This window comes from Typopeltis vanoorti, chromosome 8, assembly GCF_054136105.1.
Source record: "Typopeltis vanoorti isolate ZY-2024b chromosome 8, IOZ_Tvanoo_1.0, whole genome shotgun sequence".
NCBI lineage: Eukaryota > Metazoa > Arthropoda > Arachnida > Uropygi > Thelyphonidae > Typopeltis > Typopeltis vanoorti.
In genome coordinates this window covers 132,607,494-132,631,636 of record NC_143556.1, presented here as the reverse complement: position 1 = coordinate 132,631,636, position 24,143 = coordinate 132,607,494, and the positions used below count along the sequence as shown (strand labels likewise).

At 37.0% G+C, this 24,143-nt stretch overlaps 1 protein-coding gene across 10 annotated transcripts in view; it reads left to right on the top strand.

Annotated features, from left to right (window-relative positions):
- The window catches only part of LOC150104358 (intermembrane lipid transfer protein VPS13A-like), a 2,072,875-nt gene that overhangs the window by 619,981 nt on the left and 1,428,751 nt on the right, over positions 1-24,143 (top strand). For all 10 annotated transcript variants that reach the window (XM_090396324.1, XM_090396319.1, XM_090396320.1 and 7 more), the window contains one exon: positions 18,360-18,504. In XM_090396324.1, the coding sequence (XP_090252450.1) occupies positions 18,360-18,504 (145 nt within the window). The remainder of the gene's footprint in view (positions 1-18,359; positions 18,505-24,143) is intronic.

Sequence of the window (24,143 nt, the reverse complement as noted above, 5' to 3'; positions counted from 1 at the left end):
TTCTGGCCTGCGCTTTATACCGTTTATGTGCCTGCCGGTCACCCTTCTCCTTAAATTCCCTCCATAGTTGTTTCTTTTTTTGCAACTCAAGCTTAATGGTGTTATTCATCCATTTAACCCCTACTTGATTTATTATTCGGACTCTAGGTATACAGTCAGCCATTGCTTCATGCAAGCACTTCTTAACTACCTCCCATGCACTATCAACTTCTAGTCCTTGCAGTTGTACATGCCATGGCACTGAACCAATCAAACTCCTAAGCATGTCATACTTTCCAGCCCGATAATTCCACATGTACCCTGTCTTAATGTGCCCCCTAAACTTCAACTCCCTATCCACCAACACTCCCAAATCCCTGGCCTCATCAATCTCCTGGAGTATGATTCCACCAATGCGATATACTGCTGCTATTCTTTTCACCCCAAAGTGCATAACCTTACACTTTGCCACATTAAATTGACATCCATTTTTCCTAGCCCATTCCTCCAAACTATCCAAATCATCCTGTAAAATTTTGACTTCTTGTGCACTCACAATTGCTCTACTCAACTTTGCATCATCAGCAAACAAGTGAACACTTCCTCTCAGATCCTTTCCAATATCATTGATGAACAAATTGAAAAGCAATGGTCCAAGAACAGAGCCCTGTGGCACTCCACTAGTCACAAGACGTCTTTTAGACTCCACTCCTGAATAAACCACTCTTTGATATCTCTCCTTCAACCACCCTCTTATCCATCTCACCAACCCTATATCTATACCCATCTGCTCCAGTTTACTGATTAGGGTTCCATGTGGTATCCTATCAAAGGCCTTGGCAAGGTCCAGTAGTATCACTGTAAACCCATTACCCCTATCCAGTTCAGCCGTCACTGTGTTATAAAACGTGAGCAAGTTACTGAGGCATGATCTACCCTTCACAAAACCGTGTTGTCCCCCATACAATATCCCATTTTCATCTATCCAATCCTGTATTCTTTTCTTGACTAATTTCTCTAAGACCTTGACAATGATTCCTGATATGCTAATCGGTCGGTAATTTACAACAGCAGTCTTGGAACCACCTTTATGCAGTGGAATATTTTCCCCTCTTTCCACCCGCTCGGGACTAACCCAGACCCGAGACTCAAATTAAACAAAATGGTCAAGGGTACTGAAAATTCTTTAGCTGCTTCTCGTACAACACGAGCTGGTATACCATCCAATCCCACAGATGTATTGACATTGAGGTTATGCAATAGACTACTCACCTCCACTTCATTAACCACAATTCCCGTATAATCTACTGGTTTATTCTTTGATATACTTTTGCAAAGTGCTCACTCAGTAACTCAACTATTTCAACTGATTCAGTTACCTCCCTACCATCAGCATTCTTTAAAATCAATCTGCCATGTACATTTTTCCTTTTACTTGCTACATATCTAAAAAACTGTTTAGGATTCTCTTTAGCCTGCATGGCCAATGTTCTTTCGTAATCCTTTTTTGCTTTTCTTACCACACTCGTCACCCTTCTAGCCTGCGCTTTATACCGTTCATGTGCCTGCCGGTCACCCTTCTCCTTAAATTCCCTCCATAGTTGTTTCTTTTTTTGCAACTCAAGCTTAATGGTGTTATTCATCCATTTAACCCCTACTTGATTTATTATTCGGACTCTAGGTATACAGTCAGCCATTGCTTCATGCAAGCACTTCTTAACTACCTCCCATGCACTATCAACTTCTAGTCCTTGCAGTTGTACATGCCAATGCACTGAACCAATCAAACTCCTAAGCATGTCATACTTTCCAGCCCGATAATTCCACATGTACCCTGTCTTAATTGAAAATTCTACACCTTTAGCCACCTCCCAAGTCAAGACCCTATGATCACTCTCACCGATTGGTGGCAATGTGGTCATATTTGTTACAGCCAAATCCTCAGATGTAATTACTAGGTCAAGCACTCTCTGACCCCTAGTATTTTCCATTACATGCTGTCGCAGATAGTTATCCCTTAATAACCGCATAAAATTCAATTCCTTCCTCCCGTGTGTCCTCTCCTCACTCCAATCAATGCGACCATAGTTGAAATCTCCCATAATAATCACCCTCCTTCCACTCATTTCTTCTATTTGCTTGTGCATACTCTCACCACCATCTTTTCCATCACCTGGTCTATAGCAGCACCCAATTGTATATTTAGTTCTGCTAGCCACAATCTCACACCAAATGGCCTCAAATGTGCTCTTTTCTCTATCCTGCAATTCAACTTCTATTCTCCTTGGCTGGAGCTCATCAGCTATCATCAACAATACTCCTTCCCCCATTTTATTCTCTCTGTCATTCCTGAACACACTATACCCATCACATTAAATCCCACTAGTTATATCATCTACAGTCAGCCATGTTTCACTAATACCTATAACCTGTGGTCTGGAAGTGCCAACCATGGCCAAAAACTCTTCCTTCTTGTTCCTAATACTCCTAGTATTAGTGTACATGAATTTAAGACCCCCATTAGCCCCAACCCTACCTTGATGCCTTATATTAACTATCCCACTCAGATTTGTTGTCCTTATTTGCTCTGGCATATTATATTCATTCTTACATTCAACTGCCTCCATAAGGACTGTATCTCTACTCCCCCCCACCCAATACGATTACAGGAAAACACAAAAAAAGAACAATTCAATTGAAAGCACATGATATTATATGTGCTGCTGCAGGAGAATAACTCCATCTGCACTAATAGATATATACAAAATAAATTACAATAAAATAAGTTAATTAATAATTTATTGTTATTATTATTATTATGATTCAGGCCTCCAGTACCTCCCTAGAAAACACAAAATCTATCATACCTCTCCTTGAACTCATTGACTGTTCATGCTCTCACCATTCTATCAAGCAATGCATTCCACAGTTCAACCACCCTCTATGCAAAGGAACCACTCCTTACTCTCTTGCTTACAATTTCCTTTCATAACAGAATGTGTGCTTTACAGCTTTTTTTGTATAGTCTTTCCAGAAGAAAATAACTTTTGTGTAACTTTAGTTTTGTTCCACTGAATTTTGTGGTTTGTAGATAATGCATAGCTTACTAAATGGGATTTGTTGGGTTCTTTAAACGAGATGTATTCCTTATGTTCAAGAAAAATTTGGACTGAACGACCAATCTTTCCATAATAACATAAGCTGCAATAGCAAGGGATTCTGTAAACTCCAGGATATTTATCTTTAGGAGATATGAAGGCATTAAGTTTGAGACTTGTAAATTGGCTGAAGCAGGCTTGCTATTTTTTCCTGAAGTCATAATAAAATGTTATAACCAGAACCACTAACATTTAATTTAAATGTCTTTCTTCGCAAAACTTTTGGCTAAGTTTCATAGCCATTGTCAATACAATTAAAGGAAAATACACACAAAAAAGAGAACATCAATTCAATTGAAAGAATTGAAAAAAATTGTATTGACAATGGCTGTGAAACTTAACCAAAACTGTTATAAATAAAGACATTACATCTCCCTTACATCTTGATTTCTGAGAATCCTTTAACACATGGAATACAAATTCTGGTAATTACTTCTTGAGCCATATTATGATGATGGCCATAATTACTGATTATTTTATCAACAGCTTTTGTGTTATTAACCCTTAGAGATAAAGGAAGTTCTGATGATAAACAGTTCTTTGTTTAGAAGAGCATCTGTAGAACATATTTTATGTGCTATGTTGACTAAAAACTTATTTGATTACACCATATTTCTGACAGGGGTGTTAATGTGAGTTAGAATCAGTGTATTTGCCAGTATGAGATGGTTTTCTATATATTCAGAACTGTAGACTACTATTTGGTTAATGTAGAATGGGAACATCTAAAAAGGGAAGGTAATTATTATTTTCTACTTCCAGGGTAAATTTGATTCTTCAGTGTATTGAATTAAATTTTTTCAAGAAATTCATGAAGATCAGACAAGGAGGAGTTAAATACAGGAAAATCATCATCAATATATTTGTACCAAATCAATGGTTTAGGTGAAAACATGTACAGAATATGTTGTTCGAAATGTTTCAAAAAGTAATTAGCTAAAGCTGAAGAAAGAGGAGACCCCTAACAGTTCCCTCTATGTGTTTGTACTGGCAGCTAAAGTATCTTGAATAAATGACAGTCCAATAATTTTACAATAACAGGAGGAATCATTATGAAGTAATTCAGCTGTATCTGTCAGAGGGATATTTGTAAAGAGTGAGACTACATAAAAACTTGCTAGATCTATAGATTGTAAGGATAATCCTGAATTTTTAAAAAAAAAAAATGTATTCAGTTTTCTTTATGAAAGAAGCAGAGTTTCCTGTAAATGCAGAGAGAATATTAGATAGGTATTTTGAGAGTTTATAAATCAGAATTCTATGCAATTCATAATAGGTCTTAATGGCACATTTATTTTGTGTACAAGTATTTTGATTATTTTGCCTCATAAATTAAGAAGGTCCATGCAGTCTTGAAACAAAAGCATGACGTTACTTTTACTGCTACTATTGGGTTTCTATCAATACTTCTGTATGTAGAATGATCTTGAAGTAGAAGATTAAGTTTTCTAAAAATGAGTTTCCTATCATGAACTACAACTTCACAATGTGGACCAGGAGATATTTAGATAGTTGAGCTTGGCAAGTGCAAGAAGAATAATTGTTATGGGAGATTTTAACTACAGCAATATAAATTGGGGAGAGGAAGATGAATGTAGCAATTAGGGAATGGAATTTCTAGAATTCTTGAGGGACAAATGTCTTAGGCAACATGTAATAGAGGGAACAAAAGGTTCAAGAGTTTTGGATTTGGTCATAGCATCAGAAGAGTTGATAATAACTGAGATTATATCTCTCCCACCATTGGAGAGAGTAACCATGTGGTTTCGATTTGGAAGATGAATAGACATACAGGAGTATCAAAGAGATGGGAACATATGTGGAATTATAAGGCAGATGATTATTATTATTATTATTACGAGCAACTCCAGGGAGTCCTTTGACTCATCGAGAGAGGCCTCAAATCATGTTCATAACAACTATTCGACATTCACACAGTATCTATCATACCTTGCCCTTAAACTCATTCACTGTCACAGCACCCACTACAGACTCTGGCAGCTTATTCCACTCATTCGCCACTCTAAAAGTAAAGAACCCAGCTATGGATGTCCCCTAGTCCTCCCACCACCAACCCTGTTCTCAAAAATATCTTCTGAATTAATTTTATAGAAACCCTTCAGTAATTTGAATGTCTCAATCATATCTCCCCCTCCTCCGCCTATCAACCAATTTTGCAAAACACAAATCCTTGACCTATTCTCATAAGGTTCATTCCACAGACCTGCTATCATCTTGGTCACTCGCCTCTGGATCCTCTCCACCTCCTCCCATCAAGAAGAAACCTAGGTGACCAAATCTGAGCACAGTAGTCGAGATGGGGTCTTATCAAGGCTCAATACTGAGGAACAATAACATGCTTGTCTCTGCTCGTCAACATATTCTTCAGCAACCAAGTGATTTGATGAGCTGATTTGGCCACTTTTGCAATGTGCCCCCTAAACCTCAACTCCTTATCCACCAACACTCCTAAATCTCTTGCCTCATCAATTTCCTGGAGTACAGTTCCACCAATGTAGTAAACTGCTGCTAATCTTTTCACCCCCAAATGTATAGCCTTACATTTTGCCACATTAAATTGACATCCATTCTCCTTAGCCCAGACCTCCAATCTATCCAAATCATCCTGCAAAATTTTGACATCATCTGCATTCACCATTGCCCTACCCAACTTTGCATTATCCACAAACAAATGAACTGTTCCTCTCAGATCCTTTCCTATATCATTAATGAACAAATTAAACAGCAGTGGTCCAAGAACAGATCCTTATGGCACATCACTAGTCACAGGCCGTCTTTTGGACTCTACTCCTGAATAAACCACTCTCTGATATCTCTCCATCAACCACCCTCCTATCCATCTCACCAACCCTATGTCCATTCCCATATGCTGCAATTTACTGATTAGAATTCCATGTGGTATCCTGTCAAAGGCCTTAGCAAGGTCCAGTAGAATCACTGTAAACCCATTACCCTTATCCAGTTCAGCCGTCACTGTGTTATAATACGTGAGCAAGTTACTGAGGCATGACCTACCCTTCACAAAACCATGCTGTCCCCGATACAGTATTCTATTTTCATCTTTCCAATCTTGTATTTTCCTCTTGACTATTTTCTCCAAGACCTTGATAACGATTCCTGTTATGCTGATTGGCCAGTAATTTTCAACAGCAGCCTTGGAACCACCTTTATGCAGCGGAACTATTTTCCCCACTTTCCACCTTCTTGGGACTGACCCAGACCTGAGGCTCACATTAAACAAAATGGTCAAGGGCACTGACAATTCTTTAGCCGCTTCACGTACAACACGAGCTGGTATACCATCCAATCCCACAGATGTATTGACATTGAGGTTCTGTAGTAGACTATTTACCTTTACTTCATTCATCATAATTCCAGTATAAGCTGTTGGTTTTTCCATTCCTGCAATGTCACCACCTGGATGATATAGTCTTGCAAAGTGCTCGCTCAGTTATTCCACTATATTGGCTGATTCAGTTACCTCCCTACCCTCAGCATTTTTTAAAATCATTCTGTCATGAACATTTTTCCTTTTACTTGCAACATATTGAAGAAACTGTTTGGGATTCTCTTTAGCCTGCATGGCCAATATTCTTTCATAATCTGCTTTTGCTTTTCTTATCACCCTTGTTACCTTTCTGGCCTGAGCTTTATACTGTTCCTGCACTTACTGGTCATCTTTTTCCTTAAATTCCATCCACAATTGTTTCTTTTTTGCAGCTCAAGCTTAATAGTGTTATTCATCCATTTAACCCCTACTTGATTTATTATTCGGACTCTTGGTATACAGTCAACCATTGCCTCCTGCAAACAGTTCTTAACCACCTCCCATGCACTATCAACATCCAGCCCTTGCAGTTTTACATGCCATGGCACTGAGCCAAGCTTGCTCCTAAGCTTGTCATACTTAACAGCCCGGTAATTCCACATGTACCCTGTCTTAATCGAAATTCCATACCTTTAGCCACCTCCCTATTCATGACCTTATGATCACTCTCACCAATTGGTGGCAACATGGTCATGTTGTTACAGCCACATTCTCAGATGCAATTACTAGGTCAAGCACTCTCTGCCCCCTAGTACTTTCTATTATATGCTGTCACAGATAGTAGTCCCTTAATAACCACATAAAATCCAATTCCTTCCTCCCATGTGCCCTCTCCTCCTTCCAGTCAATGTTACCATAATTGAAATCGCCCATAATAATTACCCTCCTTCTGCTCATTTCTTCTATTTGCCTATGCATACTATCCCCCACCATCTATTCCATCACCTGGTCTATAGCAGCACCCAATTGTATATTTTGTTCCGCTAGCCTCTATCTCACACCAAATAGCCTCAGATGTGCTCTTTTCTCTATCCTGCAGTTCAACTTCTGTACTTCTTGGCTGCAACTCATCGGCTATCATCAATAACACTCCTCCCCCCTTTTTATTCTCCCTGTCACTCCTGAACATGCTATACCCATCACATTCAATCTGACTAGCTATATCATCTTCTGTCAGCCATGTTTCACTAATACCAAAACCTGTGGCCTGGAAGTGCCAATCAGGGCCAAAAACTCCTCCTTCTTGTTCCTAATACTCCTGGCATTAGTGTACATGAATTGCAGAAGCCCGTTAGTCCCATCTCTACTTTGATGCCTTTTACTAACTATCCCATTCTGATTAGCTGTCCTTCGTACTCACTCGGGCATATTATACTCATTCATTCACTTAACTGCCTCCCAAAAATCTGCATATCTAGCCCCCCCCTTAAGAAATCTAGTTTCCCTGAGTCTGTACATCAACACTTTTTCAAGCCTCCATACACTAAATCCATTCAAATGTAAACCATATATAATAGTCTTAGTCATCAACTTGGGGAAGTTTCATGACGGGAGGAATTGGAAGGCCTGGATATCATTAGTGCTTGAGAAATTGTGAAGGAATATTTGTTAGCAGCAATAGTAAGCTGTATTCCACAAGTGAAGAAGAGGACACAATTTGGTGTAATGTGGATGACAAACAATATTAAACAGGAACTGCATGTGAAAAAGAGGCTATGGAAGAGATATAAGGAGATAGGTGAAGACCAGATGCATGAAGAATATAAGACACAGGCCAGGAGAGTGACTAGTATGGTAAGGAAGACGAAACTCGAATATAAGAAGGGATTGATCCTAAGATCCAAACAAAATCCTAGATAATTTTTTAACTATATGGCCAGTGGGAGGAGAAATGATTGTGGAAGAATGACATTGTGGGATAAAAATGGGAATAGAGTGACTGATGCAGAGGACATAGTGGAATTGTTCAATAAACACTATTGGAGTATTTCATCCTGGAGGAGTAAATTTTAATACTAGAGTGATTGGACAGGTACGAGGTTAAAGGTACAGGAGGAGAGTGTGTTTCAAATACTTAGTACTCTGAATGTCAGTAAAGCTGTGGGACTGGATAGTATTTCCCCACGAGTTTTTGAGAGAATGTGCTAAAGAACTGACAGCTCCTTTGACCTGGCTTTTCAATGAAAGTCTGGTTACAGGAAAGGTGCCCAGGGAATGGATGGAAGATAAGATAGTGCCATTGCATAAGGCCGATAGCAGACTGGAAGTGTCTAATTATAAGCCAGTTTGTGTGTCATCAGTTGTTGTTGTTAAGATCTTGGAGAAATTAGTTCGGGACTGTATGCAACATTGGGCAGATGAGGGTGATGTTATCTGTCAGAGTCAACATGGATTTGTTAAGGGGCACTATTGTTTTAGTAATATGCTAGCCTTTTATAATAAAGTTACAAGAACTGTAGATGAGGGAAAGGCATATACTGACATTTTCTTGGATTTAGTGAAGGCGTTTGACAGGGTGCCACATGATAAGCTGATATTTAAGTTGCAGCACAAGGGTTTGGACGTCAGGTTGGTCAACTGGATTCAGGATTGGCTGTCTGATAGGTATCAGAGAGTTGTGTATAGTGGGGCAGTTTCAAGGAGGCAGAAGGTTACAAGTGGGGTCCCACAGGACTCAGTACTGGGACCTATATTGTTTAACTTTTATATCAATGACATTGTCAATGGATTGCAGGGGGATATTCAGTTGTTTGCAGATGATGTGAAGCTGGGAAGGGTTATTAGTAATAGCGCAGATGTGGTAGTCCTGCAAGAGGATTTGAATGAGCTAGATAGATGGGCAAATGAATATTTTTAATGCTGTTTAATGCAGCAAAATGTAAGGTCTTGAGGTTTGGGAAACATCGATAGGACGCTGCATACTCTATGGGAGGAGTTATACTGGAGGAAGTAGGGGAGACAAGAGATCTGGGGTTGATGATTGATAGAAACCTGAAATTTAGGGGACATATTGCAAAGGTGGTGAAGGTAACACATAGGATTGCTGCAATACTGAAAAGGACTGACCTGCAGAGATAAGAGTTATCATTCCATTGTATAAGTCCCTGATCAGACCACATAGACTATTGTTCTCAGATTTAGTCCCCAGGATTTGAAGGGAATAAATCAACTGTGGAAAGGGTACAGTGGCAGATGAGGATCGGCCGAGGAAATGTGGACTGCAGAGGATGGCCTGTAATATTAATGACAGTTTTTGAGAGTTAAATTGGTTATTAATCTGCATATTTTTCTTATTCAATAAACGTTGAAACTTCTGTGTACGATTGCTGGTTAACTGACAGAAAAACTTTATTAGCTGAGTTCGACGAAATATTGTAAACATTATCAAATTCTTCGACCTATGATATATATTAGATAATTCAGTCATAATGAAATCAATATTACGATTGATAAAAAAAAACAGTTTCTTTGCTTTTCAGATCTGATTAATTAGCAATGAAAAACTTGCATGTCTGTAAATGTGATGTGCTTGAGGTGAATGAAAAACTTCTTTAATTTTGAAAAAAGCTGGAATCAATTGTGAGCTCTCTTGTAACAATTTAAAAAAATTAATCTATTTATATATTTTAGGAAAGAATTTGTTAAAGAAAGCAAAATGTATAAATAGACTATTTAAAAAATATTTTATTAACATTTAAAAAAAATTAATCTTCTAAAATCAATGACGTCTGAAAAAAATTCTTTCTAAAAAAGAATTTCAAATATCCCTCTGACAGATACGACTGAATTACTTCTTTATAACTTTTCATAATAACTTGATATTGTAAAATTATTTGATGATGTCATTAATTTATGATACTTGACTGCCAGTATAAACTGTACAAACAGATATAGGGAGCCACTATGGGATCTCTCCTTTTTCCAACTCTAGCTAACTTCATTATGGAACATTTCGAACAACATATTCTGTATGTTTTTTCACAGAAACCATCAATTTGGTACATTGTTGATGATGTTTTTGCTGTATTGATCTGCTTCTCCATGTCGGATCTTCATGAATTTCTTGAAAAAAATTAATTCAATAAACCTAAGAATCAAGGCATTATTTCTGGAAAAGTTTCCATGTTACTTCTCTGAATAAATGTTAATTTTTATGTCTATTTTGGGTTAGTAGTACACTTTTTATAATGTTATTGGCATTTTACTCAATTTTTTAGGGCATTACTAATGTTTTAAAGACAGATACACGAAGAATTTAAGGGAAGAATAATTTTGGACATACATTTGCAGGATGTTCCTGGTTGTCTTTTTATTCAGCAGCATCCAGCATATGGTGATATACATTTGTACTACTGCTGAAGTATGATTTAAATAAGAAAAATGTGAAGAATCAAATTTACCTTGGAAGAAGAAGATAACAGATGTCTTCCTTTTCTGGATGTTCTTAATCTACAGCAACCAAATGGTAGTCTACAGTTCTCAGTATATAGAAAAGTAACTCATACTGGTAAATACATTGCTTCTAACTCATACCATCTTTCTTGTCAGAAATATGGTGTAATCAAATCTTTCATCAACAGAGTTCAGAAAATAGTTCTACAGATACTCTTCTAAACAAAGAATTGTTTATTATCAGAACTAGCATTATCTCTAATGGTTATGATACAAAAACTATGAATAAAATAATTACTAATTATGGTTGTTGTCTTTAACATGCCTCAAAAAGAAATTACCAGATTTTGTATTCCATATGTTTAAAGGACTTTCAGAATAAATAGCAAGACTACTTTGACAGATTTACTTGCAAGTCTCTTTCCATCCTGTTTGCAAACTGAATACCTGCCTTATCTCACATAAAGATAAATATCTTAGTCTTTCTTATCCTTGAGTTTACAGAGTTCCCTGCTCATGTAGCTTATGTTATTATGGAGAGACTGGTCATTCTACCCAAATTTGTCTTGAAGAACAACAGGAATACATTTCACTTAAAGAACCCAACAAATCTCGTTTAGCATGCCATGCATTTTCTACAAAACCCAGAATTTGGGGGATAAAAACCAGTGTTACACAAGAATTATTTTCTTCTGGAAAGACTGTACAAAGAAAGTACACATTCACAACCGAAAACTGAACAAAAACAGTTGCCTAAAACTTTCTCAGTTTTGGGAAATCATGCAGACAGATACTCACCCACCATTTATGTGTTCCTTAATTTGTAATAATTAATTTATTGTTTATGTTTAAAAATGATTTATTAACTAAATTCTTCTGGAAAGACTGTACAAAGAAAGTACACATTCACAACTGAAAACTGAACAAAAGCAGTTGCCTAAAACTTTCTCAGTTTTGGGAAATCATGCAGACCTGATACTCATCCACCATTTATGTGTTCCTTAATTTGTAATTAATTTATTGTTTATGTTTAAAAATAATTTATTAACTAAATTATTTTATTGTAATTTATTTTGTATATCTATTAATGCAGATGGTGCTATTCTCTTGCAGCAGATAGTGCACATTATATCATGTGCTTTCAAACGTATTGTTCTCTTTCTTGTGTTTTCCTATAATTGCATTGACAATGACTATGAAACTTAGCTGAAAAGTTTACAAATAAAGACATTTAAATTAATGTAAGTGATTCCGTTATTATTGTGATGGAAAAGGTGGTGGTAACAATATGCACAAGCAAATAGAAGAAATGAGTGGAAGGAGGGTGATTATTATGGGAGATTTCAACTGTGGTTGCATTGATTGGAGTGAGGAGAGGACACACGGGAGGAAGGAATTGGATTTTATGTGATTATTAAGGGATAACTATCTGTGAAGCATGTAATGGAAAATACTAGGGGTCAGAGAGTGCTTGACCTAGTAATTGCATCTGAGGATTTGGCTGTAACAAATATGACCACATTGCCACCAATCGGTGAGAGTGATCATAGGGTCTTGACTTGGGAGGTGGCTAAAGGTGTAGAATTTTCAATTAAGACAGGGTATGTGGAATTATCGGGCTGGAAAGTATGACAAGCTTAGGAGTTTGATTGGTTCAGTGCCATGGCATGTACAACTGCAAGGACTAGAAGTCGATAGTGCATGGGAGGTAGTTAAGAAGTGTTTGCATGAAGCAATGGCTGACTGTATACCTAGAGTCTGAATAATAAATCAACTAGGGGTTAAATGGATGAATAACACCATTAAGCTTGAGCTGCAAAAAAAGAAACAACTGTGGAGGGAATTTAAGGTGAAAGGTGATCGGCAGACACACGAACGGTATAAAGCGCAGGCCAGAAAGGTAACGAGTGTGGTAAGAAAAGCAAAAAGGATTACAAAAGAACATTGGCCATGCAGGCTAAAGAGAATCCTAAACAGTTTTTTAGATATGTAGCAAGTAAAAGGAAAAATGTACATGGCAGAATGATTTTAAAGAATGCCGATGGTAGGGAGGTAACTGAATCAGTTGATATAGTTGAGTTACTGAGTGAGCACTTTGCAAGAATATAATAAAATTAGTTTAATCCTTTTTCCAAGTGTGAGCAAACAAAGTTTGCGCCTGAAAGTATCTTCAGGACTGGGGTAAGGTGGTACAACAACAGGGCAACTCATTGCAAAGGTGGAGCAAGCTACCAACACTCCTATCCCAGTATCTCCTATAATGCAAAACACATCTCCTTGCGGATATGTCTAATGTTATGCATTAAGGGAAGGGCCACTACCCAGACTAGTTTCGACCTTTATTAAGGTCTCTTCAGTGGGAGCCAGGCCCAAGTGGAGATACCATGCAGAAGCATTAGCAGATCATCTCTACCTATAGGAGTTGCCAATCGGTGTGCCACCCTTTTTTAATAAATTACTCTGGATTTAGAGAAAGATGTTGAAAGTTTATTTTTCACTTGGTTAGAGTATAATAAAATTAGTTTAATCCTTTTTCCAAGTGTGAGCAAACAAAGTTTGCGCCTGAAAGTATCTTCAGGACTGGGGTAAGGTGGTACAACACTAGGGCAACTCATTGCAAAGGTGGAGCAAGCTACCAAGACTCCTATCTCAGTATCTCCTATAATGCAAAACACATCTCCTTGCAGATATGTCTAATGTTATGCATTAAGGGAAGGGCCACTACCCAGACTAGTTTCGACCTTTATTGAGGTCTCTTCAGTGGGAGCCAGGCCAAAATGGAGATACCAGACAGAAGGATTAGCAGGTCATCTCTACCTATAGGAGTTGCCTCTACCTATAGGTAGAGATGACCTGCTAATGCTTCTGCCTGGTATCTCCACTTGGGCCTGGCTCCCACTGAAGAGACCTCAATAAAGGTCGAAACTAGTCTGGGTGGTGGCCCTTCCCTTAATGCATAACATTAGACATATCCGCAAGGAGATGTGTTTTGCATTATAGGAGATACTGAGATAGGAGTCTTGGTAGCTTGCTCCACCTTTGCAATGAGTTGCCTTGGTGTTGTACCACCTTACCCCAGTCCTGAAGATACTTTCAGGCGCAAACTTTGTTTGCTCACACTTGGAAAAAGGATTAAACTAATTTTATTATACTCTAACCAAGTGAAAAATAAACTTTCAACTTTGCAAGAATATATCATCCAGGTGGTAACATTGCAGAAATGAATGTACCAGTAGATTATACTGGAATTGTGGTGAATGAAGTGGAGGTGAGTAGTCCATTGCATAACCTCAATGTCAATACATCTGTGGGATTGGATGGTATACCAGCTCGTGTTGTACGAGAAGCAGCTAAAGAATTGTCAGTACCCTTGACCATTTTGTTTCATTTGAGTCTCGGGTCTGGGTTAGTCCCGAGGGGGTGGTAAGAGGGGGAAAATAGTTCCACTGCATAAAGGTGGTTCCAAGACTGCTGTTGTAAATTACCGACTGTTTAGCATATCAGGAATCATTGTCAAGGTCTTAGAGAAATTAGTCAAGAAAAGAACACAGGATTGGATAGATGAAAATGGGATATTGTATGGGGGGCAACATGGTTTTGTGAAGGTTAGATCATGCCTCAGTAACTTTTCTCACAGTGACGGCTGAACTGGATAGGGGTAATGAGTTTACAGTAATACTACTGGACCTTGCCAAGGCTTTTGATAGGATACCACATAGAACCCTAATCAGTAAACTGGAGCGGATGGGGATAAATATAGGGTTGGCGAGATGGATAGGAGGGTGGTTGAAGGAGAGATACCAGAGAGTGGTTTATTCAGGAGTGGAGTCTAAAAGACTGCTTGTGACTAGTGGAGTGCCACAGGGCTCTGTTCTTGGACCACTGCTTTTCAATTTGTTCATCAATGATATAGGAATGGATTTGAGAGGAAGTGTTCACTTGTTTGCTGATGATGCAAAGTTGGGTAGAGCAATTATGAGTGCACAGGATGTCAAAATTTTGCAGGATGATTTGGATAGTTTGGAGGACTGGGCTAGGAAAAATGGATGTCAATTTAATGTGCCAAAGTGTAAGGTTATGCACTTTGGGGTGAAAAGAATAGCAGCAGTATATCGCATTGGTGGAACCGTACTCCAGGAGATTGATGAGGCCAGGGATTTGGGAGTGTTGGTGGATAGGGAATTGAAGTTTAGGGAGCACATTGCAAAAGTGACCAAAACAGCTCACCAAATCACTTGGCTTCTGAAGAATTACTTTAACATGCAAAGACAAACAAGTTGTTGTTCCTCTGTATCGAGCCTTGATAAGACCCCATCTGGACTACTGTGCCCAGTTACGGGCACCAGGGTTTCTTCGTGATGGGGAGGAAGTGGAGAGGATCCAGAGACGAGTGACCAAGATGATAGCAGGTCTGTGGAATGAACCTTATGAGAATAGGTTGAAGATTTGTGGGTTGAAGAAATTGATCGATAGGTGAAGGAGGGGTGAAATGATTGAGACATTCAAATTACTGAAGGGTTTCTATAAGACTGATCCAGAAGATATGTTTGAAAATATGACTGGTGGTGGGAGGACTAGGGGCCATGAATGGAAGCTGGGCAAGAGCGTGGTTGACAAGGGTGTTAGAGCTAGGTTTTTTACTTGGAGAGTAGTGAATGAGTGGAATAAGCTTCCAGAGTCTGTTGTTGGCGCTACGACCGTGAATGAGTTCAAGGCAAGGTATGATAGATACTGTGTGAATGTCGAATAGTTGTTCTTGACATGATGTTAGGGCCTCCCTCGATGAGTCTGTCGACTCCTTGGAGTTGACCGGAATAATAATAATATGTTATGATGAATTCTTCCTCTTATATCACGATTTTTAGAACAACACATATCTGTTGAGCATAGTGGACTCCTCAGTAGTTTGTCAATAGGGTACAAGTTTATTATTGCAGAGAGAGAGAGAGACCTGTATGTAATGTAATTCCTGCAAAGTGTTACAAACTACATTGATTGAAGGTTGGTTTTTGTATGCTTTGCAATACACCGGGAAGTATAACCACCTATAGGTGAGTATGCCAATTTTTGTTAGTATGATAATTACAAATATGTGAGTGCTTGTTCAAGCACTAAAAAATAAATATAATTTAAAATGAAAATAAGAACCGAATATAGCATTTCCGATAATATTGACATTATTGATTTTGTTTGTGACTTCTTGTCATAGAAATGTCAAAAAAAACCAATTCAGTTACGTATAAACTAATATAATACTATGTAAGTGTTTGCTGTTTTGCTAATAACGAATTTTTTAAAGTGAATTTATTAAGAATTATTAAATTATAAAACATAATAGTTAGATCAGTCACATTTCTATTCTCTGTATCTTTATTCTTGGAAATGAGGTAGTTTTGGCTAGGGAGGGAGGGAGGAGATAGAGAAAATAGGTGTAGTTGTATCTGTGGAATGCTCCTTATGATGATAGCTTACAGCTTTATGATTCATAAATCTTCAATGTCATATACATTGACATATACAGATAACTATATAATCTTCGAAGCTTTTTGAGGAATTGAAGATATCCCAGAGTTATCCTTTACATTAAGAACTGATTAAAAATAACTAGAAAGAATTTATCATAAAGAAATTTCTAATAGTTGAAGTGGCAACCATGCAAGATATCTCATCTTCATCCTTTGAAGCTAAGTAATGGTGTCGTTAGGGATCATTTAAGATCCTTGTTTTTCTCATGGCATATTGTGTGTTAGCTGCAAGCAAATTTTTGAGTGCATCTTTGGTAAATATTTTCATGTAACAATATGATAGGCATTTAGGGGATCAAGGACTCATCTCTTGTTTGATGAGTCCCTGACTACCTAAAGGAGCCTGTATAATAATAATCATAGTAATTATCAACTTTTTCTTATACCACTTACTGATAAAAGGTGGTTCTTGTGTCATCAAACATTTTGAATCAATAGTATCGTGTTGATTGCTGTCAAATGCTATGGCTGATTGCTTTTTTTGATATGGAAAAGTGTTGGGTTTGTTGCATCACATCTTCTCCAGTAATTTCAGACCACTTACAAATTCCTTTGAGATTCACTTGATCAGAAACTGCCTTACTTCTTAGTTTTTACACTAGTATCATACAGTTCCTGAATGTTCAAGAATTCTGAGCCAAGCACAGCATCTCTATAGTTGGCACTTCACCTACATCATATTTAACTGCTTGTAAATTTTTCTTTTCTAGTTTGAAAAGTATCCTGAACAGGAAACAGTTTTCAAGACATGGACATAGAAGTTGTTCTAAAAGGTTACACAGCACAAAGGTGGGGGGGGCAGAATAACATTTTACAATTATATTTTCTTTGCTGCAGTGTTAGTTTTGATGTCAAGATGGATAACAAGAGGAATAAGTTGTGATAACATTGAGAGTGAAACATATGATGGGACTGTTGAGAAATTTAATTCCTTATGTATGGGGTCACATAATTTTCATGAGATTCAAATATATGAGAGCTGTAATTTGTCTCAATCAAAACATTTATTAACATTTAGTAATAAACATTTTTATATTTTAATGAATAACGAAGATTATTTATTGAGCTATTTATTTATTTATAATAAGCAACTGAGCTCCATTTTGCTTCTAAGTGTTTGTATCATAGATGCATTAAACATTTCTGAACAGATCACTAGAATTGCAACATACCATCAGAAAGATCATACTTATGAAGAAGATAAGTAAAAGTGACTTATTTTGTGCTTTCATTTCCATCTAAAAGTAATCTTCCAGCTGATTTTAACTATTCCTCATATTTAGCAGAAAATTTTTGTAATATACGAGTAATTTATTTTTATCTTGTTACCAGCTTATTTTAAAATATAGTTCATAATTTTTTTTTTCCATTTAATTGCTAAATTTCATCTATCTGATTTTATTATAAATTATCCATGTACTACCAAAAGAGAGAGAGTTGAGCAAATTTTCATACATTCATTATTTTTGCACATTGTGCTTGTTTGTTTGTTCATATTTCTTCTAGCTATTATTAAAAACTGCAAATTGAACATAATTCAGTTCAAGAAATGAACTGAATTATAGACGTATCACATCATCTTGTGAAATACACTAGGGACAGTACAAATTTGATTTGTCATGTTATCCTCACTTTTAATCACATTTTCTTAATTTTCTTATGTATGTTTAATCATATGGAATTTGAGAAAAATGAAGGTGATTCTGTTGTCTAATATTATTTCAATGAGTAATGCTTATTATTACATATAATACTTTACTGAAACAATTGCTACTGTATGAAGTAAATGTAATGATGTGTTTTTGTCTGCTGTGTTTAAAAAATAATTCTATACAATGGCAATCTTTTTTTCTTTTTTTGAGCTACCTTGTTTATTGATATGCTTAATGCTTTTATGAGCAAATGTTAAAGCTTATTATGAGGGAAATAATCAGACCTTCATTATGATTTTTACAGAGATAGGTATAAAAGATATAAAAATCTCTACAAGGAACATCTCCATCATCCAACAGATACAGAATTGAAATTAGATCTTCAACAACTGGAGGATCATTTAGATGTGGCAACCATACTTATTGCAAGGGAAGAAACCAAGTTACAAGTAAAGATTTTTTTTCTCTCTAAAATGACATTATAAGAAATAAAAAGTGATTATGTTAAATTTTAAACATTTTATTATAACATATATAGTATGTTAATAATGTTTTTTTCATGGACACAAAGTAAATTGAAAATTACTTTATGGAGGCATTCCCATTGACTCAACTGGTGAGTAATGCATCTAGTTAACTGTAACAACCACTCTCCTCTGAATTTAAGCAACTTATAATCTATTTAACAGTACTGATTCACAACACAAGAATAATAAAAAAAAAAATTAATATTTATTTAACCTATTTACTGATATTTTGCTATTATTATATCCAGCATCTTCAGATCACAAAATCACTTTGTCATAGTACGCAAACAGCAACAATTCAATTAGCAATGGGACCAGTTAAAAAATTTGTAATAGACAACACAAAGAGCTATAGTACTAATTGGCATCATCTGTTGTTGGATAAAGAAAGAAAAAAAGAACGAGTATTAATTTGATATTAAAAAGTCTGTTCCCCAGATTTTTGGTAAATTGATACAACCATATTGGTTGTGGTTTGGGGAATGTTTTAAAGCTACTGCTGATTCCAAAATCAATCTCTGTGACTTATGACTTCTGTGTAGGACTTTTGTTTTTTTTTCCCCGTTTGATTCTGTCTGAAGGAGCATTAAAAGCATGTCCTGACTTGCATTAATCATAATGCTAAATGCATTTTTTTTATGTTCTTCCAGGTGGTTAGCAACAGTTCTTCCTGTCAGTCCATAGTAAGCCAGGTCACAACTATAGGGCATTTTATTATTATTATTATTGTATCCTCCATGGAGCTGGCAGACTCATCGTGGGAGGTTCATTCAAATGACAAAATATTTATCATACCAAATCTTAAAATTCTTAACGTGCCTTGCATTTACAACACATTCTAGTAATGTGTTCCATTCATTGACATTTCTACATGTAAGAAATCTACTCCTTACACTCCTCTTCACCATACTCGCACTTCACTTACATAACTTCCAGAAATTACCTCTGGTTTTTACACTGTCACCCTGTACTCATTTTATAATCTCATGTGGATTAATCTGATTATGTTTTTTTTATTCATGTCGGGTTCCCTCCACTCCTCAACTGCCTCTTAGGACTAGTTGAGCCCACGTAATGAATGAATACGTACTATATCCTATGACTGTAGCCTCTGTGTTCACGGGGGGGCTGTTCATGCACAAGACTGGCTAACTTGGCTATGGCTGAGAAAGATCCTTAAGCTTCTCACTTCATTGAAGGGAATTGAACTAGGATACTCCTATCCCAGGCATATGGTTGCGAAGCGCATAGCCACTAGGCTAACCACGTGGACAATCTGATAAAATCTTCTCACTTACTTGAATATATCTATTATATCACCTCATTTCCTCCTGTCTATCTGATAAAATCCTCTCACTATCTTAAATGTGTCTATTATATATCACCTCATTTCCTCCTGTCTATCTGATAAAATCCTCTCACTATCTTAAATGTGTCTATTATATCATCTCATTTCTTTCTGTCTATCAAACTTTGCAATCCACATTTTTTCAACTTCTCTCCATATCAGCATTCCAAAGTCCTGATATTGTGTTAGTCACTCCCCTCTGGACGCTCTACAATGTTTCCACATCACACTGAAAACCAGTGACCATATTTGAGTGCAATAATTCAAGTGTGATCTGACCAGTACTTTATACAGTGTCCCAAAAACTTCCTTATCCCTACATGTTAGAGTACTTTACTTACCATAGCAGCACTATGATGTGTAGCCTTTGCAACATTAGCAATATGCCCTCTAAACTTCAGTTTACTGTCACCATCACTCCCAAATCTCTAATCTCATCCACTTCCTGCAGTACAGCACCATTGATATAGTACACAGCTTTATATTTCTGCACTCCAAAGTGCAACCTTGCACTTATTGATATTAAAATTACAACCCTACTTCTTTGTACATGTAAAAGGTCTGGTCAAATTTGATTAAAAAGGAATTAACATCAACAGTGCTAGTTATAATTCTTTCCAACTTTGCATCATGAGCAAACAACTGAAGATCCCCAGTTTGGTCCACATGATATCTCATTTACAAACAGGTGGCCCAGGTTCGATTCCCAGAATGGGAAAAATTTCTTTACCAGCAAAGGTTGGTAAATTGGTAGAGCCTCTGCTACTAATGGCTCACGCAAAAAGTTAAGCAAGTTTGAGAGCGGTTAGTAGTTGGAAGGAGATCAATGGTTCGATGCTGTTGGCACACTCTCCCTCGATGACTCTTTGGACTCCCTGGAGGTGTCACATAATAGTAATAATAATAAATAGCAAGGGCCCAAGAACAGAACCCTGGGGCATGCCACTGGTTACCCTCCTTTTTTCAGCCATTGCTGCATCATACACAACCTGCTGGTATCATTCAGAGAGCCAGTCTCTGAATATGTCTCTGATCCATCTAACCAATGTACTATCTATTCACATCCTATGCAGCTTGTACACCAACCTATCATGCGGTAATCTGTTAAGTGCTTTTGCAAAGTCCAAGAATATCACTGTATGAGGGTTGTCTGAAAAGTTCTTGGTGTCGACCATAGATGGCAACACTATCGGCAAGATTTTTTTTCTAAGTTGGTACATCTGTCATAAACATCCATGTGAAATTGCAACTCATTCTATCAAGTAATTTGTTTTATATAGCTGCCTGAAGCAAAAGTGTTGTCTGTATCCCTTGAAATGGATAAAATTGAATATTGTGTGGTTATAAAATTCTTTGTAAAAGAAGGTTTAACACCAAAAGAAATTCATTCGAAGTTCATAAAAGTTTATGGGGACTTTTCTCCTTTGTTTTCGACAATTAAAGAATGGGCTGACGAGTTTAAACATGGCTGTACTAGCCTTGAAGATGACCCATGTGAAGGACGTCCAAAAAGTGTAACAACACCAGAAATCATTGATCAAGTGCATGATATGTTATTGAATGACTGGCGAGTCAAAGTGCCTGAAATTGCTGAGAAAAATTGCTAGGCATTTTTTCTCAGCAATGCCTAGCAATTTTGAAATTGCTAGGCATTTCAAAATAATGTGTAGTATATATTTTGCATGAAGAATTGCAAATGAAAAGGTTTTGTGCAAGATGAGTGCTGCACTTGTTCACAGCAGATCAAAAATGCACTCGCATGAAAATCTCTGAACAGTGCTTGGAGTGTTTTAACAAGAATAAAACTGATTTTATGTGTCGATTTATTACTATGGATGGGACTTGGATTCGCTATTACACAATAGAATCCAAACCGCAGTCAAAACAGTGGACAGAAGCCGGTTGTTGAGTGCCATAGAAGACAAAGTCAGTTCTATCAGCAGGAAAAGTCATGGGATCAGTGTTTTGGGATGCTAAAGGCATTTTGTTTATTAATTATCTTCAAAAGAGTAAAACAGTAACCGGGGAATATTATTCTGATCTTTTAACCAGAGTAGGAAAAGGTTTGCAGAAGAAAAAAAATCATCTTTCATCAGGACCTGCCCACAAAGGTGTTTTGGCAATGGGAAAATTAAGGGATCTGCACTATGAATTGTTGGAACATCCGCCCTATTCCCCAAATTTGGCTCCCTCTGACTTCTATCTCTTCCAAAAACTAAAACTCTTCCTCGCTGGTCACCGTTTTTCTTCGAATCAAGAGGTGATGGCAGCTGTAGAGGGGTATTTTTCAAATCTTACTGAGAACCACTACAAGGATGGGATAATGGCACTGGAGCATTGCTGGAATAAATGTAATATTAGTCTTAAGGGAGATTGTGTTGAAAAATAGCAATAATTTTGAAATTATTAATTAATTTTTTCATTGTTAGTCCAAGAACTTTCAGACCACCCTCGTATATGATTCTCACTTATCTAATACACCCGTTACCCTATCATAAAATTCAAGTAAATCGTTAAAACTGCACCTACCCTTTACAAATCCATGCTGACCATCATAAAGAATGCTATGTCCTTCAACCTAATCCTGTATTCTATTCGTAACCAATCACCCCAACACCTTGATCATAACCATAGTTATAGATTGGTCTGTAATTGAAAATGTTCGTTCTAGAACCATATTTGTGGAGTGATACTATTTTTCCTTCTTTCTACTCCTTAGGAACAGTACCCACTGCAATACTTTCTTTAAATAATCAGCTCAAGGGCATAGCCAACTGTGGTGCACATTCCATAAGAATATATGCTGATATGTCATCCATTTCCACAGCCATAACATCCAACCCAACCCAACCCAACTAACACCTGATACACCTCTGATTCTTTCACTTCTAATTCTCCTAATACTTGCCTCTCTTCTATATAAAGCATTGCATCCTTTACACCAGTATGATATATGCTGATAAAGTGCTCATTCAATAATTCCACTATATCCTTTGCAACTGTTATTCTGTTACCATGACTATTCACCAGTGTTGACCTGCCATAATTATTCTTTCTCTTGCTTTCCATATAGCAGAAATTGTATCTCCTCCATAGCATTTTCTTTTCCAGCACAGCTTGCTTGATTTCATTGTTCATTCATTTTACTCCTACTCTATTTACTCGTTTAACCCTTGGTATGCAATGATGCATAGCTTTTTTCAGATACTGCCTTGTTTGTTTTCCATGCATTGTCAACATCATTTTCGCTCAGCTCATCTATCCAACGTACTGATGCTAACTGACTAAAGAACTTCTTATAATCACCCATTTTTAGGTAACGTTTTCTTGTTTCATCATTTACCAAACAAGTACCTCATGATCACTGTCACCAACCGACGGCAGTGACACCACCTCATTAACAACTACACCTTGTGAAGTTATCATCAAATCCAAAACATTAAATTCTCCAGTTGCTTCAATTAGATGCTTCTTAAGAGATTTATCTCTCAGAAATTCAACAGACTCGTTCTCTTTTTTCCCATACACTATCTCTTCCTTCCATTCTATATTGCTGTAATTAAAGTCTCCCATCAGGATATCCTTCTTTTTACATGCCCAACTAATTTGCCTGAACATCTCACAATTAGTATTCTCTGCATACCCTGGCCTATAACAGCATCCTATCAGATATACTAGCCTCTATATTTCACTTCACACCACACAGATTCAAATCAGTGAATGCACAATCAACTTCCACACTTTGTGGACACAATTCCTCTGCAATCATTAACAGCACTTCCTCTTCTTTTTTGACATTTCTATTATTCGAGAAAATTATGTATCATTCATTTCTATTCTTGACATTACATCCTTCTCAGACAACCAAGTTCACTTATTCCAATTATCTTTGGACATACTAACTCAATCAATGCAACAAACTCATCTCTTTTGTTTCAAATACTCCTTACATTTGTGTACAAACATAACAATCCCTGTGTCTTTGAGGCCATTCTACCAGCACCAACATTCTCTTTTCTAACTGCTATACCACACCTCTCTTTGGTCTAACCACTCCTGTTTGCCTAATGCTGACTCTGATTTCCATTTCCTACCTTTCTCATTCTCACCTTTATGCATTGCATCACCTTGTGTTGGTGCGACCATATCTTCAACCTCATATTTATCTTTGTCCTGTCACACAATCCATTTAATTGTGTTATCCTGCTTCACA